We start from the raw sequence: 19,847 nt of genomic DNA on the forward strand, positions 1-19,847 counted from the left end.
ACACGTAAATGCACACACTTAACCTATGTATATAATTATCAGACATATATAATTATCAGACATTCCATACACACGCATGTATAAATATGGACGGACAAGAAGACGCAATACAAGACCTGGAATAATTTCACATTTAAAGGTAAGTTCATATTTAAAATACAACTTTGGTAAAAACGTCCTTATGGTATGGTAATGATTAAAATGACATTGTTATGAAAACGCTCTTATCATAAGGATGATGCTGCTGTCACGTGCTGCTAACGATAATGCCACTGCTGATGTTGCCGTGAAAGCATTAGATGTGATACTGTAGATGCTGCTGTTACTGTTAATGATGTCAATGAAACAGCTGTTGATAGTTGTAATCTGATTATGTTTATACTTATGATGCTGTTGAGGACGCTTCTGTTTAAGATATTGCTACTGATCCTGTTGCTTATGATTCTGCTGCTTTCGAGAATGATTATACACATTGTTCTCTCAATCACCCGGCAGATCGACAATTCAAGACCGCCTCCTGGTGAACACTGCTGGTACTGCACATTGATGTAACCCTCATGGGCCTCTAACTCAATATAAACTTACCACGGAACACAAACGTACATACTACACAGATTACCACGTATACCATTATACGCATGCACTGGTGGGGGGGGGGTGGCACGTGCCCCCCCAATGATCCGATCGAAATCCCTAATTTCGATCGGATCATTGGGGTTAATTAGTAATAAATCGGCATTTTGCGACCCCCACTGCCACTGTGTAGCATATTATTATGTGCCAGGGACTCAATGAGATGATAGGATAATAGTCTGAGTCCATAATTGGCAATAAATAACGGCAAAGCAGTTATAAGTGACTCAGAATTGTGCGCAGTTGCGTATACAGTACACGACTTCCCTGAAGGCATTCACCTTAAGCGAGCGCGATGCCGATCACACACGGTTCGAATTCGACCCTCGATCGATGGCTGCTCCACCGCCGCACACGCGTCGAAAAAAAGGGACAGGTCCTTACTTACTAACAACTCCTCTATCATTTTTCATTGCTGGAGGGGTTGACCCCCTTACCTGAAATACCTGGCTCCGCCATTGTACGCATGTGCTTAAAACTAGGCATGTAACAATTTGCCTTCAATTGTCATGATTTGGATTCACGATTCGATTATCTCCTTTTTTGCTTCCGACTTCTCATTTTTTACGTGGCAATATTTGTACACTTTGGTTTGCTCATTTTTTAAATGTAGAAACAGGTGCAAATTTACATCTCACGTGCATACATTTTAAAATAAGTTATTCTTAAAAACATAACTAAATCCATGTATCGTGAACTTAAATTACACTCCACAAAACTACAAAAAAGACGAAGGTCCCCCATTTAGCCTTTTACAGACTCTTGGGGCAAGTGCCGTTCGTGAGCACCTATGAAGGCTGGCACAGTACAAGGGTAGGTGGCCAACACTACACCTGGCCGCCTTTGTCTCCCCAGTGCTCATGTACACACTGCACCAGGTATTGTACTCAAATTATTAAGGGCTGAGTTTACCTAGAGGAGGCCCAAGACCGGTTGAAATATAAGCGGGAATCCAACTCGGGTAGCTGGCTTCGTAGTGCAGTGTGCAGATCACGACACTACACTACCCTACACACACGCACACACATATAGAAATACTAAATAAAAAACACAATGATACGCTGCTTATCCATAGGCTGTTGTGCATGTGTTGTTAGCAAGTACCTATTAAGTCCGGCATGGCGCACAAGGGGGTGATGTGACCAGCACCACGCCAGGCCACCTTTGTCTCCCGAGCACTGATATTGACACACTGTATCCAGACCTCATTTCAGGTCGAGTCGACCTAGGAAAGACCAAAGTACAGGATAAGATACAATTTTCTGTTTCCATCATCAAATATGGAAATTTAACACGCAGGCTTTCGCGACCAGTATTCTGTTAACGTGACACATTTTTTACTGATTGGCCATGTCGGGTGGTGGATGGTTGCGACACATTTATAATAACGCTATATAACCCAAGAACCTTTGTTATGAAATATGGAAATGACAAGTTTCAACAAAACAAAAACCTGTACAAAATCCACTCGGCCCTGCGCATTATGGAAAAATCATCAACAGTTCCATAAGAACTGCATTGTGGTCCTCTACTCAAGGTTCCCCATCAAACAAATTTGATCAAATGAGACCGACTAACCAGCAGTAGTGAGGCAGACAACTGTGGACCGGTTCATCCTTATGACACATTAGTACAGTATAGTAACCAATGCTCACAGCTAAAACTTCTGCCTCTGGGAACCAGTCGCCACTGCTACACTATGGCGTCCATTAAATTGGCTGTTAACAATAATTAAATGCATTTTTTAAATCATTAATTTGGCTGAAAATATCAGCTCCGATAATTAAAAGTACTGGTGTTTCCCTCTGCCATGAAACAAACATTTATGATATTCCTTCGATTTAAAATATCACTTCTTTTGCAATGTGGTGAGCGAACCCGGAACGATTTGGTGGTTTATGTCTGATATGCACTACATCCCTGTACTTGTGGTTAGCGGACTTTGTGCGACTTGGTGCTTCAGTGTTGGATAGTTTTCGAAAGAAGTTCAACATAGATACATACATACTGTACAGTGTTAATGTCCATTAACCTGCCAATGTTATTTTTAATGATGAATGAATTTAATGTTGTTTTCCTTGAATGTGTTTCCCACTGTCTGCTTACGGCTAAATGTTTCTTACCCGCATCAACAAATAAAATCAATCAATAAAACACATTTCTTTGCAACGTAACATGTAGGAACGTGCTGCCCCTAGTGTATTGATAAAACAAAACACACTTGAGATCTTGGCAGTAGTTGTGTAATATCTGCTTCCACGAAACAGTCTGACACAAGGGGAAGATAGTGTTCTGCATTAAATCCAGATGAATACTTAATTTCATGACACGATGCTGGCAGCACAATTGAAGACAAAAATGAAATTTCCAAGAATTATCCAAACAAGCTAACACACCTCTGCAAAAATATTTAAATGCAGTTAGTAAGCATGCAACGATTCACACCTTCCCTCTGTGAGATGGTGAATTTTAATGATGCAATTATTTGTGTCTCACTTGTCTCCTTCCATTAACCTAAACGTGAAATAACACTATTGTTGCTTGTCTCATGAGTAAGAATACATTTCAAATGATGCATCGAGTATTATTCATGCATATGATGATGCATGCATTGAATCGCGAACATTATAATACATTGTTTTCCATTCCTATATGTTGCATGTAGTGTGAAGCAGTTATGCAGCAGATAGAGGACTGTGCTGGTTCGATTTCCAGCCACGGCTAACATCAGTGCTGTGAGATAACTGAACTGGGCCTAGGCCCCTACCCATAACCGACACTGACCAGTTTGGTGAAGTACAGTCAAATTGTCATGACTAAAATGGCATGGGAATGCCTTCATCCAGCGATTGACAGCCATAAATTATTGCTGATTTAATGGTATATTTAAGTGGTTCACATGATCCCTACAGCCACAAGATGTTCTATATTCACTACAATGGAAAAAATAATTATCTGAACCTTGGATCAAATCACGACCCCAACACGTGGCAATTCTTGGATAAACACTCGCAGACACACTTTGTAACCCTCAGTCGCACACACTCTCCCGTTCACTTGCAGAGAGATTAACTCCTTCACTGGTCAACTCCACCATGGGCCAATCCCCAAGCTATGATGGGCCCGGCCTAGTCTTCCTGCACTATAACCTGACAGGACGTCTCCGTGGCCGCAAATTCGACCCCGGTTGGCTCAACAACAACACCAATGGCTCCATGCTCACCAGTCCACGATCACTCGGCACCGACACAAAGACCATGGTGATGGCGGTGGTTTGTGCCCTCATCGTCGCCGAAAATGCTGCCGTTCTGCTCGCCCTCTTCCGCCACCGAACCCACATGCGCACGGCCACGCACTGCCTGTGCCTCATGGGCAACCTGGCATTCGCCGATGCCGTGGCGGCCGCCGCTTACTGTGCCAACGTCCTCCTGTCCGGCGGCGCCGCGACACTCTCGTTGACACCCGCGCGATGGTTCGCCCGCGAGGGGGCCGCCTTTGCCGCGCTCGCCGCCTCCCTCTTCAGCTTCGTTGCCATCGCCGCGGAGCGCCACGCGGCCATGATCCGCTCGCGGCCTGGCACTAGGGGCAACGGTGGCGGCAGCGGCAACGGCCAGCGACGCCGGCCCCACCGTGGCCCGTTTGGTAAGAGTGGCGGGGTCGGCGGCGGTCGGGCTGGGAGGACGACAAGGCCGCTGCTCACCGTGGGGGCATGCTGGGCCGTGGCAATCCTCGTGGCGGTGCTGCCCAGCCTTGGCTGGAACTGCATGGGGCATGTGAGCGAGTGCTCCACGCTGCTCCCACTCTACGCGCGCAGCTACGTGGCGTTCTGCCTGGCGGCGTCTCTACTAGCGCTGACAGCCACCGTGGCGCTCTACGCTCGCCTCTACCGCGCCGTCGCAGCCAGCCGGCGGAAGCCCGCTCGAGCACTGCGGGCCGCACGGAGGAAGGTGAGCGGGAGGTGGACAGGCACAGCTGACAACCCGGCAATGCATCCGACAATTAGAATTGGAGGTTTAAGGTTTAGGATTTAGGGGCTAAGAGTTAGGTTTCCATATGAATTTAGAGTTGTTTGTCAACCCACTGCTGAATGAGGGCCTCCGGCACCGTGCAGGTCATTATGGTTATTTTACCATACATCACTAAGTGGTTTGAAGCTTTCGTGACTGCAGGAATCCATACTCCTTGGTTCTTTCGGTAAAGTCACGTAGGTAGAAAATAATAGATCACGACGTTTCGATTGCAACACAAGCCATCGTCATCAGGTGAGACAATTATAGCAGGAAAACTGCTGAAGCAGGCGAGAGAGCTGCCGTGACAAGAGGTTATATAGGTCAGACCTATATATATGATGACGATCGCTTGTGTTGCGATCGAAACGTCGTGATCTATTATTTTCTACTGACGTGACTTTACCCAAAGAACCAAAGAGTATCACTAAGTGGGTCAGTGTGGCTTCGTGAAGGAGAGCAGACACAAGAGCATATAAGTACAGTACAGCAATGATTGTTTTGCACGGCACTCTGCTGACTACCACTTAGCACAGCCCCACAGCCACCTAAGGAAATCTGGCAAACTCTATCCAGGCTCCAGCCTGCTTAGCATCTGAGATCTAACGAGATCAAACACATTCAGAGTGATTTGGTAACAGACAAGAATTAGTATTAGGGTTGGTATGGCATCAGTAAAGCAGGTTAAATGTAACATTGAAGGTTGAACATTAATTGGAAGTTAAGTTATGCAGAATAATGCATTGTTATAAATAATGCAAAACTGAAAACTACACTTTATAAAGGTCATCTATATCAATGCACCTGAAAATTATATGATATATTTAATGAATTTTACTAATTTACTTCAAAACTATTTTTAATATTTAATGCAAATCACAAAGCAAAAACAAACTAAACGCAACATTATATACAATACACCTCTCTGGAAGAGCAATCCTTGGAGATCAGGTCTTCACCTCGCAACAGATGCGGGACCTAGAGAAAGGAAGAGACATCAAAGTATGGCTGCAGAATCAATTGCATTTGCTATGACAGCTTCTAAGCCAGGCATCGTGGTGCACACCTGCAAGAGTTTCTGGATCAAATAAAAAACTTGTCAAACTCCCAAACCCACTGGGCTGTGAGGTGACCAGGTGATGGCAGTACAGCAAGTGGGTTTGTGAACATTTGTGAATGACCTTTTGTGCTCCAATTTCCTCCCACACTAAACTCCTTGTAAAGGAATTTGCCAAACATCTCACTACAAAGGGTGAATTGTGACTCGGTGAGACCTTCCTGGAAAAACAAATGACGTAAACAATCAATGTTAATGACTTTACCCTGACCGTACATCTCTGTTTTACTCTCGCCCTCCTCTCGCAGATATCATCATCGTCATCGCTAACGTCATCATCATCGTCCCGCTGCCGCCGCCCACGCCGCTCACTGGGCCTCCTGCGCACGCTAGCCCTCGTCGTGGGCGTCTTCATCACCTGCTGGTCGCCGCTCTTTGCCCTCCTCGCCGTGGACGTGGCATGCGATAGCCGGCGCTGCCCCGTGCTCCTGCGCGCCGCCGACTACGCCATCGCGTTGGCCGTGCTCAACTCAGCCGCCAACCCCATCATCTATGCCGCCTGCAGCCGCGACATGCGCCAGGCGTTCACTGCGCTCGTTTGCTGCCTCCGCGGCGAGCGCTCCCACGCTAATAGACGAGGCAGCAACGGGAGCACCAGCGGTGGTCGGAGCCCGTCCAGCGTTTCGTCTTCGTTGAGCGTGCGGCCCAACTTAGCCGTCGGTGATGCAGGAGCGACAGTGGTTGGAGCTGCGAAGATGGTGCCCTCCTTTTTGGAGGATCGAGACAAGGTGCCATTGTCACCTTCTTTCTCTAGCTCCTCCTTCTCCACATCCCCCTGTCCTTCTAATAACAACAATGCTTTGGCATCACCGTCAAAGGTGGTGGTGATGATGATGGTGGTGGCAACTGCGAAAGAGGCAACCACGGATCCCCCTTCGAGTGGAGTCTTTGTGTTTCCTGAGCCAATGAAAGAGGAAGATGTAACAGTGGAGAGATGATGGGAGTTGATTATGCGAGGGAGTCAATGGTTATATTTAGAAGTATCACACTGTTCAAATGAGTGTGGGGCAGTGCTCATCACTGTTGGAAGTTCTACAAACCCATGGCAGAGGCCAGCATCTTTATAAAATGGATAATGTTGTGGCTTCCAACAAAGTGGGTTTAACTCATTTTAATGGCCCGAGACAAATGATGGTGGGGCTGACTCGAGCCTCTCCTGGAATATTCAACGTTTTGTTTGAAACATTATTCAGGAAAATTGTGAAACTTTGACTTTGATGGAGAATAGGAAGAGTTGGAGATGTATTGTCATCGACCATGAACTGAAATGTAACACTTGAGAGATGTATGAGAGGTCAGCCTCATTGAACTGTCAAAAACTCCCCTTCACCAATATAAATGTAATATTTTCATTACATTGGCAGATAACTTTTGAATATTTGGCTGCGATACATTTCCACATGATAAACCACTGTTGATCTATCATTTGTGGCCAGATCACTTCTGAAAAAGAGCTATATAGCTCAGTGGGCTTTATCTGGTCAAATAAAAAGTTTAGTTTACAGTACTAGCTTTACTACCTGGCTTCGCCCGGGACTTGGATTCTTGTCTGGGATTAATACACGGCCTACGCGGAGGATTGGGGGAGGAATGCGTGACGTCAGCAGGCACACTGCGTAATGCTGCCGCATGCGGGTGACATCACAGATGTGACGTCACAGCTCACTTGCCGTGCAAAATATATGCATTATTGCGCCCCCCCCCCAAATACTAAAGTCTATTTTTATACAGTCTGGAAGCTACCTACATGCCAAATTTCAAGTTTGTTGCATGTCGGGAAGTATGCTACACATTTCGAACAGACACACATATTCACAAATTTCCCTTTTATGTATATATATAGACTAGCTTTACTACCCGGCTTCGCCCGGGACTTGGATTCACCACGCCCGGCCATCTTTGTCTCCCCAGTGGCGATGTTCACACACCACACCAGTTACTCGTTTGAGGCTGAGTCGACCTAGGGGAGGTCCAGGACCGGTTCAAATAATCGTCACCGGTGGTGGCCGTGAGCGGGAATCGAACTCGGGTCGCCGGGTTCGTAGCACAGCGCGCGAATCGCTACGCAGTCGCTGCCCCCCCCACACACACAGGATAAAGACAAAGATCCCCCGTGTAGACTGTGAGACTGTTGAGGCAAGTGCTGTTAGCGAGCACCTATGAAGGCCGGCACGGCACACGAGGGGGTGGGTGGCCAGCACCACGCCCGGCCGCCTTTGACCCCCAAGTGGCGATGTTCACACAGCACGCATTAGACCTGCAACACATTTGTATGGAACTTTACCCGCGGAGGGTTGGGGGGGGTGCGTGACATGAGCAGGCACACTGCGGAACGCTTCAGCATACGGGTCAGATGACAGATGTGACGTCACAGCTCACTTGCCGTGCAAAATATATGCATTATTGCGCCCCCCCCCCCCCGCCAAATAATACAAGTCTATTTTTATACAGTCTGGAACCTACCCACATGCCAAATTTCAAGTTTGTTGCATGTCGGGAAGTACGCTAAACATTTTGAACAGACACACATATTCACAAATTTCCCTTTTATATACAGTGAGGGAAAAAAGTATTTGATCCCCTGCTGATTTTGTACGTTTGCCCACTGATAAAGAAATGATCAGTCTATAATTTTAATGATAGGTTTATTTGAACAGTAAGAGACAGAATAACAACAAAAAAATCCAGAAAAACACATGTCAAAAATGTTATAAATTAGTTTGCATTCTAATGAGGGAAATAAGTATTTGACCCCTCTGTAAAACATGACTTAGTACTTGGTGGCAAAACCCTTCTTGGCAATCACAGAGGTCAGACTTTTCTTGTAGTTGGCCACCAGGTTTGCACACATCTCAGGAGGGATTTTGTCCCACTCCTCTTTGCAGATCTTCTCCAAGTCATTAAGGTTTCGAGGCTGACGTTTGGCAACTCGAACCTTCAGCTCCCTCCACAGATTTTTCTATGGGATTAAGGTCTGGAGACTGGCTAGGCCACTCCAGGACCTTAATGTGCTTGTTCTTGAGCCACTCCTTTGTTGCCTTGGCCGTGTGTTTTGGGTCATTGTCATGCTGGAATACCCATCCACGACCCATTTTCAATGTCCTGGCTGAGGGAAGGTTCTCACCCAAGATTTGACGGTACATGGCCCCGTCCATCGTCCCATTGATGCGGTGAAGTTGTCCTGTCCCCTTAGCAGAAAAACACCCCCAAAGTATAATGTTTCCCCCTCCATGTTTGACGGTGGGGATACTGTTCTTAGGGTCATAGGCAGCATTCCTCCTCCTCCAAATACGACGAGTTGAGTTGATGCCAAAGAGCTCCATTTTGGTCTCATCTGACCACAACACTTTCACCCAGTTGTCCTCTGAATCATTCAGATGTTCATTGGCAAACTTCAGACGGGCATGTATATGTGCTTTCTTGAGCAGGGGGACCTTGCAGGCGCTGCAGGATTTCAGTCCTTCGCGGCGTAGTGTGTTACCAATTGTTTTCTTGGTGACTATAGTCCCAGCTGCCTTGAGATCATTGACAAGATCCTCCCGTGTAGTTCTGGGCTGATTCCTCACCGTTCTCATGATCATTGCAACTCCACGAGGTGAGATCTTGCATGAAGCCCCAGGCCGAGGGAGATTGACAGTTCTTTTGTGTTTATTCCATTTGCGAATAATCGCACCAACTGTTGTCACCTTCTCATCAAGCTGCTTGGCAATGGTCTTGTTGCCCATTCCAGCCTTGTGTAGGTCTACAATCTTGTCCCCGACATCCTTGGAGAGCTCTTTGGTCTTGGCCATGGTGGAGAGTTTGGAATCTGATTGATTGCTTATGTGGACAGGTGCCTTTTATACAGGTAACAAGCTGAGATTAGGAGCACTCCCTTTAAGAGTGTGTTCCTAATCTCAGCTCGTTACCTGTATAAAAGACAGCTGGGAGCCAGAAATCTTTCTGATTGAGAGGGGGTCAAATACTTATTTCCCTCATTAAAATGCAAATCAATTTATAACATTTTTGACATGCGTTTTTCTGGGTTTTTGTTGTTATTCTGTATCTCACTGTCCAAATAAACCTACCATTAAAATTATAGACTGATCATTTATTCGTCAGTGGGCAAACGTACAAAATCAGCAGGGGATCAAATACTTTTTTCCCTCACTGTATATAGATTACCTGTACATTCAATGCACATATTTTGAGGATAATACATTTGAATTGACAAATTATCATGTCAATTATAATAATTATTAGCTTAGCATTGATGATTGTTGTAATGATGGTGGTGGTGATGACAAAGATGATAATGGTGTTGATGATAGTGCCAACAGTAGTGCTGCTGATGATGCAAGATGATGGAATGGCCCAGACCAGAGCAAGTCCTTTACTCAGGAAAGCCGCACTGAGTAGCAAGACTCCATTTCAGGAGGGTTGTATATTAGAATGTGTGGACTAATTCCTTATCAAATAGTATTTTTGTACGGGAGGAAACAGAGTTCCTGGAGAAAACCCACAAATAGTAGAAGAGAAATCTCAGTCTTGAAGACCAGTTTTTCAGAATTGAGACGTGGGTTGTGATGACACATGCCTCTCAATGGCCAGAATGTACTGATAGGTATGTCGTGTAAATTGCTGAATGTGTTATCACATGCATTGTATATTGGTTTAATATTGTATAAAAGCACAATACCATAAATTTACAGTTTGACTTGTACTAATGACATTCATTTTATACATGCTATGATAAATAAGTAATTCACCAGTAATGTCAGCTTAAAAAAATACAGATTAGCGTGGCATTGTATTTCTGACCTATTAAGCATCTGCTATCATACTCTTTGGTCTGCCATCAGCAAAGATTAGTTTTAGTGAGCAAAGCCTGAACTCTGCATTGACACTGCTAAAGATTGCATTAATCCCAAGCTCTGGTTGTATTCCCATTTATCCCAGCTCACCTCCCATCAGTGCAACATCTCCCACATCTGCCATTTCCTTACCTCAGCTGCGACTGACAACCTCATCGGTGCCTCTGTCGCATTATAACTTGACAACTGTGACACTCTCCTCTCTATGGTCTCCCAAATCTCTCACCTCCAAACTCCAGGTGATCCTCAATGATGCTGGAGAAACTTCTCACCCACTCCTTTACACGAGACAAAATCATCATTCGCTCAGATCTGTACAATGGCCCTCAATCCAATGCAACATCAATTTGTCTACCTCTCACCTCCCATCTTTCTTCACTGTCTTCCACATGCTGCCTGCTCCAGAAACCATTTTTTCTGTTAACATATGCAGTTAACCTTCACTCAATAGGAAGTCACTCCTTCTCTGCTACTGCTGCTTCTATGGGCTGGAATTGCATCCCTGACCATCCTTGCTGTCGACTCCCTGCCTCTGATCAAGTCCATGGTCAATACCTTCCTCTTCTTCTGCCCCTGACTTTCTCTTCTCCATTTCGTGTCTTCAATCACAACTTACCTTCAAGGTATGTCATGTATTTTTTTCATATCGAATGTTGTAATTTTAAAAGTATATCTATATACCCCCACTTTTGGTGGTACACACGATTCCCTTGTCCCAATATTTTGTATATTGCCTTAACAATGCAGTTTATATTTAGCGCTATATAAATACAAAGCACAAAATGTTATGACAGATAAACACAAGATTTGTTATGATGAAGTCAAATCATGTATTGCTCCCGTTTACAGCTCCAAGCCAGTGGTGGAAGTTTCACATTCATATGATGGGGGTTTTCCAAAGGGACAACCACTATCGACATTCCCAAAGTTATACCAATTTTATTGACCCCAGGGGGATGATGGCTGAGTCAAACCCCAACCAGAATTTTAGCTCACAGTTGGTTTCGTAATTTAGAATGTCTTTAATGCTATGAAACTGTATCCTAATTTTTTTACTGTTTTGATTGCTACAACTGTTTAAGTTGTTTTGCATGTACCTTAATGAATACATGTGAAATTTTAAGTTTTGTTTTAATAAATGTTTATAAAATATACTTTAATTGGCATGTCATTTTCTTATAAAAGTGGTAATATAGTATTAATTTTATCCACAAAAGTCTCACCGTTTCAAAACAATTTTCCTACATTGGAATCTTTGGCTAAATCAATGAGGGTATTGCTTTTGCTATAAAATCAGTCACCTGAAAAAAACTCTATACAAAGTACTTTATAGATAAAATACACGATTCCAATTGCTATGCTCACATCTCCTGGCCACTTCGCAGCCCAGAGGGTTGTGGGGTTCCACCAATCAGCGTGATCCATAATCCCTAGCTGGATCACAAGCGTCACCAGATAAAATTACAGATGAGGCTTTGCATTTATATGGTGCTTAAACACTAATGCATCTCAAAGTTCCTTAGAAAACGCACATCAAGAGGGCAAAACCACATATCCGAAAAATAACAGAATACGGTAACAATAGAGACATTGTAACGCTTTCTGTAAATTATGAGACTCATCGGACAGAAAAGTGTGCGCCGTCTGAAAGTGTGCCGTCTTGAAACAAACAAGAACACAGTATTGTACAACAGTACGTACCTGAAAAAGTTCACTGCAAAAGGTGCAATTATGCCCACAAGATCTGTATGTTGAAATTATTTTGCAACATACGTAGCCAACCGTGCTAATCGGAGGTGCAGGGGGGGAAAAGGACAACAAACTAAACATCTCCTGGCCATGTCTCCCATCATACCCCCCATGTCACACGACATCACCATATTGCATGTGAAGTGCACACTCCAGCCTTGCTTAGACCACCAACTAACAAGTCAATCAAAATTGTGGCCATATTATTTTTCGACAGCAGCAGCAGAAAAAAATGGGACAACTGTACAGCTGTCGGTTTCATCCCTGTTCGGAATCATCAGTAAAGTACAGGATAGGCATCAATGTCCACTGCTGTCTTGTGCCCCAGGGACTTTTGTCAAGTATGTTTAACCACATGAGAACTCAAAAGGTCAGGGGGACAGTCTAATTTGCAAGAGTGACCTTGCAAGAGTGAATGTCGCGAGAGGCCTTGCCCGACCACCACTGTCTGGAAGTCACCTTTGCACACCTGCACAACCCATACGGTTTATAACCCGTATTCTTGTACAGGGAAATTTAGTTCTGTGTCGGGTGGTGGTGGGTTTCATGACACATTTACGCGATCTAACCCCAAAAAAACCTCTATTATGGATATTGGTCACGAAAGCCTACGTGTTAAACTGGGTTGACACGGTATGTGACTTTGTTTTGCCATGCGACTTTGTTTTGCCATGCGGTTCAACCACACCACCACCCACACCCCTCTTGAGCCCTGTCTCTCCAACATTGCCTCCCAACGAGCCGAGATATTGCGCAACCCGCCACTGTAAGTGCCATGCTCGACCAAGCAGATGTGCCCCCTCCTCTCTCTTCCAGCGTAGTTGGATTACGATAAACAATCCTATTTACCTTCCACGGCAAAAGTGACATCCTTAAGCAGAGCACGGCGGTTCCGTGCGGGGTGGGTTGAGGGGGCGACTTGGTGCAGCTTGGCAGACGCGTCAATAAGCTGAGGATAAGTCGGGAACAGATCGAGGCTTTGGTGGCATCACAGGAGCAAGAGGATACACATTGGGGTTGTATGCCCCCCCCCACAAATTCAACGAAACCCATAGCTGTCAACCCATAGGGTTTTATCCGTATTCTTTTACAGGGAAATTGAGTTTTCAGGTCCATACGGCGTACATCCGTTTCAATACGGGCAAACATTTTTTGTTTGTTTGTGTTTCTCCCTTGTGATGGGACTTTGAAAAGATGAACGTTGAGATTTATAAGGGCACGGCGTCACCAATGTCTGAATAGGTCTGTAACAAGGTAGCCACTGATAAGGTATGCCTTTGCGTGGGGGTAATGCTGTCAAAGCGAACAGGGTGTACAATTGTGCACTGATAACGACTATATTGAGGACGATATTGGCACATACAATAAAGGTCGATTGATTGGTAAGCACAAGGAAACATGACAACCTCAGGCACGACCACCAGGGACGCGAGAGTTGATCAAATTTGGGAGGTCACTCACTACGTCTATTATTGTGGTCCCAAAGTGTCTCTGGCAAACAAAGTTACAGTACGGCACAGCACACGAGAACTAAACATAGCATGAAATAATAGTACCGTATAAAAAATAATATCGCATGTAATTTACATGGCCCGGTTACCACACTGTTTGTCACTCTCAAAGTGTACCCGTGCCCAATCGGGTATAGGGCTACCCTGAATGAACGGTGGAAATTCCACATTTCCATGGCATACCTGTCAGCCCCTTATCAATGCCCTACCTTATTACCAACCAATTCAGAACTTATTGGTCACCCCCGTGCCCTTATAAATCTCAACGTTCATCCTACAAAGTCCCATCACAAGGTAGAAACACAAACATTTATTTTTTGCCCCGTATTGAAACGCCTGTACGCCGTACGGACCTGAAAACTCAAAATTTATCTGCACAAGAATACGGGGTAAACCATTTATGTTAACACGGCACGTGCCGTGGCGGAGTCGAGTTTATAAGTGGTTATTAAAAAAATATATTAAAAATATAACCACCACCGTTGTTTATTTTCTTACAGAGCAAAAAGGTTGTGCCGCTCATTGCATCGACCCCGCACGGATGAGCACGGCGTGGCGACACCCTCATCCAGCAGTGGATTTATTATATATAAAAAAGAGACGCACAATGTTTAAACACTTTACCTGTAATACGGTTCCAATTATTCATGACAAAAAAATCCTCACCGTCGGCCAAAGTTAATCCACTGCTGGATGAAGGCCTCCCCCAGGCCAAATTGTAGGACGGTAATTATAGTATTAGAGTACTGACCCAGGTTTCTCGTCGAAATCATCATCTTTTGCAATGCTTTAAACCACGCAGGGTATTTTAGAATTATATTAAATATCTTCTTTGGTTCTTTCGGTAAAGTCACGTAGAATGAGAATAAAATAATAAATTGATAAAATAAAATAACACAATAATATTTTATCAATTTATTATTTTATTCTCATTCTACGTGACTTTACCGAAAGAACCAAAGAAGATGAATCATTGCAGTCACGAAAGCTTTAAATCGAAATATATTAAATATGTTTTAAGAGCGTACGACTTATACTTTGGCAATGCTAATTACAACACATTTTCACAATTGAACAAATTAGGTCGCGCATTCTTTCGGTCGTTATTTCTAAGCCCGCTTATCACATAACTAGAATTATTTTTAAAAAAATCCTTCCATCGTGTTTGCTAAAGTTCGTTTTAAGTGCAATTCGCTTGTGTGCGCTTTGCATCGTAAATGCAAGAATATAATATCGAACTTTAAAAGAATAATTTTAAAAAAATCGCCTCAACGCGACCTACCCAAAAGCTCTCCCCTCGGCCCTTCGAATCGATCAGCTTTTTCGCGAGTCGTATTGATCGATTCTCACATCGATTACACCGCTTTTACTGTACCCAATTTACCACAGAAATCCGTGAGTTACCGTGAATGTACCATCATACTCTAGTTTTACACACCACTTTTGTCAATCCGCTGCTTCCCTGCCACGGCGGTCGTTTGACCATACTTCACCAATGGTGAGTTGGGTTTGTTGTTGGGAGGCAGGAACAACAACAACAATTCACGAACCCCGGCACTGACCAGCCGTGGGTGAAGTATGGTCAAAGAGCAGTTATGGTTTAACCAACACATCGTAGGCGATTTCGCGACTAATATCATGCATAATTACTGTGGTTTTTTTTTGTGGGGTATTGCTGGGGTTATATCGTGTAAATATAAATATCGTATCGTTAAACCCGCCACCCACCACACACAGCCAATTTACTAAAATGTATCACGTAAACAGAACGCGCCAATTCCTTTCTAGCACAGCAACACCGGTGTGTTGGGAGAACAAACCGGCAACGTTTGCAATCCCGAGTACGACGTTTCGCCAGTGAATTAACAAACAGGCTTCATCGGCCGCTTAGGTTGTCGCAACTGTTTTTAACAAACGCCGCACGCTCCGCAAGCTCCTCCTGCACCTCTCAGCCACCTCTCGGACACCCGGTACGTTGGTGGGGTAACGCCGCTCACTTACGGGGGAAGAAGTTTCTCACACGAGCGGGCGAGCGACGATCCAGTGCCACGCTATTTAAAACAGGTCCCCGCAGAATGAGAATAAAATAATAAATTGATAAAATAAAATAACACAATAATATTCTCACGACGTTTCGGCCACAACGCAAGCGGCCTTCGTCAGGTGAAGGGACGAGACGCTTGTGTTGTGGCCGAAACGTCGTGAGAATATTATTGTGTTATTTTATTTTATCAATTTATTATTTTATTCTCATTCTACGTGACTTTACCGAAAGAACCAAAGAAGATGAATCCTTGCAGTCATGAAAGCTTTAAATCGAAATTTAGGTCCCTGCAGGGTGGGCTGGTAGAAGTTCGCAAATGAGATAATGTGACTTCCAAATGTTGGGTGCAATAAGACGTATCAAGTCTCTGCGCTGTCCATTGCTGATTTTACACCCAACAGCACGAGATTTCACTTCGTTAAAGTATTGAAAGGGGACGGACGGACGGACACATGAATCTATTGCAGGCTGGTACACTCAGTTTACAACTTCGTACCTACCAGTATAAATCCTTCAGTTCTCAAGTCCATCGCACAACTTTACTGCGACCCCCCCAACGCGGGCACCTACGACCTAATTGTTTTCCATGGACGACGGTCGCAAAGCGGAACCGTCGTAAGTCGAAGCCCTCATTTCCCATCGGGCGCAATGTTATGCGTTGGGGTTCCGTTCCCAGAAACCCATTGCGCACCATTAGCATACCGAAATCGACCACGAAAAATCAATGAAAATAACCCGAACAAACATTTATCCAAACTTAACATTGCTTTTTGCGAAGATTTATTAAGTAAAAACAAGCACTTGCATTTGGAAACCCTTCAGTACTTTTATGCAAGCACATCACATTTCATCTTCTCAGAGATAGCGAAAGGCGAAACCATTAAAAATTTTGATTTTTGGGGGGGGGGGGTTTTACAAAAAAAAGTGAAGAGCGTTGGGAAAGAGACGCTGCTGCATATAAGAATACATTTGACTCTTATCTGGCAATATAACAGGTATTCAGATGTTAAAACACCAAACAGGAACCTGTTCACCTCTTGACGTTCTCTGGTCTCACACTGGTTGAGACAAGGCTCTAAAGAAAGTTGTCTCTAGTGTGGACCAATCAGTTTCAAAGACAATGCATATATTATTAGAGCATGTTTTTTTTTTAATGCATGTTCACCACAAGCACGTGTGATTAATGCAGACAGGGTTACTTGCGAAAGGTTTCTGTTTTGTGTTTGAACATCTTAACCCCTATTCTTGGTTCTTTCGGTAAAGTCACGTAGAAGGGAAATAATAAAATAATACGAGTAAAACAATAAAAACCACAGCTGTGGTTTTCACACCTGATGATGACTGCTTGTGTTGCAATCGAAACGTGATAATTTTATTGTTTTATTTGTATTACTATATTATTACCCTTCTTCGTGACTTTACCGAAAGAACCAAGAATATGAATCGCTGCAGTCACGAAAGCTTTACATCGAAATATTAACACCTGTTTTATTGCTAGAAAAGGTAAACCCTATCCTTATATTTTTTATACTGGCAAGAAAGGTCCCCATCCATAGACGCTGCTGCGTTCGCTCTAGGAGCAGCTCACGTAACACTGTCGGGCTCTCCAATACATACGCACAGAGCAGAATAACAAAGGCAGCGCCATCTGGCGAGGAATTTGTGCATGGCATTCGCAGCCTGGTCATTAGGCGGTCGTAGATGCGAGTTTTGGTCGTTACTGTGGTGGGGTCTTACTATAAGAAAGGTCGTAAAAGCCGCGGTGGGGCGTGGGGGGGTCGCAATTCGAGCCGTCGTAAGTCGGGGGTCATCTGTATTAATCTCGCTCCTCATAACACAAGGTTAAAGAAGGGACCATTGCCCGAAACGTTACAAATGTTTTTTTCCTTATAAGGCAGTGTTATCGACGAATATGTTGAGGGTTTTTTTGTGTGTGCGTGTTAATCTTATCGACAATTTAATTACATTTTAGACAGCATATATTTCACCAGTACACCAGAAGCTTAAAATTCAATTTACACCCCTCATCACAGATCATCGTTGTCCCAAAGAGGTAATTCTTTCTGAACTTTACACCAGAGCATTCGTCTATTTATAGTAACTGTGAACATTCTCTCACCTCTTGCAAAGACTGTAACTTGACCTTGGAAGATGTCACTATTTGCTCTACATGGTCTAAGGAAATGCTATGCACATTGCAGACTTATACTGGTTTATGCCTCATTTCGTTTGTTTCATCACTTATTCAGCCAAACACCTATTACACTTTCAGTGTATTTAACTTAACATGGTTACACATGATTTTAGCATACATTAACACATTAACGTGCGCTTAAAAAGCATGGTTCTATTGGCACAAATGTGTAATGTTCAATTATGTTGTAAGTGCTGAATTGCAAGAGCACATTGTTTATTTATAACGCTTGTTCACCCAGGAAAGACTCACCGAGTCTCATGATTCTTTTTAGGAGGGTCCTGTCAAGTTTTCTCAGGAGGGGGCAATGAATGTTATGGACAAGGTACTGTTTTTTTTTAATTGAGTAAATTACAAATACACTTTTAATTTCCTGCACCTGCTTGTTGGGGTCACTCCTTATTCCAGAACGTCAATTTATGTGAAATATTTATCCTGGTAAGTATGGCTGTTCATATTATATAATATTAATGCCCTTTATTAACGCATGACAGCCTCAATCATTTCAAGATTATTTAAGGAGGGTCCTGCTTTGGTATTTGAGCTAAATTCACGAATGAACGTTTGACTTGTGGGAGGAAATTGGAGTACCAGGAGAAAACTGGGGCTGAACGATTTGGGGAAAACATCTAATTGCGATTTTTCTGACAGATATTGCGATTGCGATTTGATTTGCGAAAAAAAAATTCAATGAAGCTTCAGTTCAATATTCACTGTGTAATAGATTTAAAACACGTGATGGAGCATTACCACATAATACCATCAAAATATGAACTGCTCGAGATATTCTAATGCAAGGATGAGAACTTAAAATAAATTATTTGCTTCCAACATGTATTTATTAAAATGTTTTAATTAAAATAGAACAATCAAACATAGAACAATTGTTAAGTTAAATCAATAAAGTAATAATAATAAAAATAAAACAATTCCAATAAGAGAGTAATGGGACTTTTCAAATCTCAAAAAATTCGCAGCCTTTGCGATTTGCTAATTGCATTGTTTCAAGTTGCGATTTCGATTTGAAATCGATTAATCGTTCAGCCGTTGAGAAAACCCTCGCATATGAGAGTGCAGTACTTAAACACCTGAACAATTTCAATGCCCCATTGATCGACTGCAATATCATGATCCCCTCACAGCCTAGCACCTGGTATTCCCAGGGGGACTTGGAATGATTGGAGATTGTATTTCGAGTTTATGGATGTAGGTGTAAACCAGACCTCTTAGAAAAAAAATAATCCCGAGAGGTTCACACTCCAACTAGGCAAAAATAGGTAAAACCCCTACTTGCTGTACTGCCCGTATATGCAGGTTGTCCTGCATGTAGGTGTTACGTAAGTATGTATTTTGAACTTCTTTCGCACCATACGTAGCCAACCGTGCTAATCGGAGGTTTGGGGGACGGACAACAAACTAATCATGATAAACACATCTTTGCTGTCAATTCATCAATAGGTTTGCATCCCCACAAAAAATAAAAATAAAATAATTATTACTTCTGGGTAAATCACATCTTGATATAAAGGTGAAGTTTAATTTCATACAGAAATTGCATGCATATTCCGTGCAGCTAATGATTTATTAGTGAATTGATTCATCTTGAATGATTTCATGCTACAATGTTTATAAACTGATTACGCGTATCTTTGGCTCCTGAAGAGAAAAATAACGGTGTCATTAATGTAACACGAAAATTGTCGTCTATGCAAACACTATATTCTAAAAAATACTGCTAC

At 43.4% G+C, this 19,847-nt stretch overlaps 1 protein-coding gene and 1 long non-coding RNA gene across 4 annotated transcripts in view; one reads left to right on the plus strand and one right to left on the minus strand.

The window, feature by feature from the left end:
• The window catches only part of LOC142924273 (uncharacterized), a 37,180-nt gene extending 21,245 nt beyond the window's left edge, over positions 1-15,935 (minus strand). Inside the window, exons 1-5 of one of the 3 annotated variants that reach the window (XR_012941457.1) lie at positions 15,153-15,464; positions 13,209-13,308; positions 5,562-5,618; positions 4,334-4,559; positions 1,738-1,858 (exon numbers count right to left, since the gene is read on the minus strand). This is a non-coding gene — a long non-coding RNA (uncharacterized LOC142924273). Of the gene's footprint in view, positions 1-1,055; positions 1,859-4,333; positions 4,560-5,561; positions 5,619-13,208; positions 13,309-15,152; positions 15,465-15,690 lie in introns of those variants that run through there. The other 2 variants (XR_012941458.1, XR_012941456.1) reach the window with 2 other exon arrangements.
• On the plus strand, positions 18-11,764 carry LOC116938907 (sphingosine 1-phosphate receptor 3-like). Its single transcript, XM_032946638.2, has 4 exons — positions 18-139; positions 496-533; positions 3,697-4,580; positions 6,006-11,764. The coding sequence occupies exons 3-4, from the start codon at positions 3,729-3,731 to the stop codon at positions 6,693-6,695; spliced, it is 1,542 nt and encodes a 513-aa protein (XP_032802529.1). The 5' UTR covers positions 18-139; positions 496-533; positions 3,697-3,728; the 3' UTR covers positions 6,696-11,764.
• Positions 15,936-19,847: the final 3,912 nt, after the last annotated feature.

This window comes from Petromyzon marinus, chromosome 1 (assembly GCF_048934315.1).
Source record: "Petromyzon marinus isolate PM22_M1 ecotype Great Lakes invasive population chromosome 1, UKy_Petmar_22M1.pri1.0, whole genome shotgun sequence".
Taxonomy (NCBI): Eukaryota; Metazoa; Chordata; class Hyperoartia; order Petromyzontiformes; family Petromyzontidae; genus Petromyzon; species Petromyzon marinus.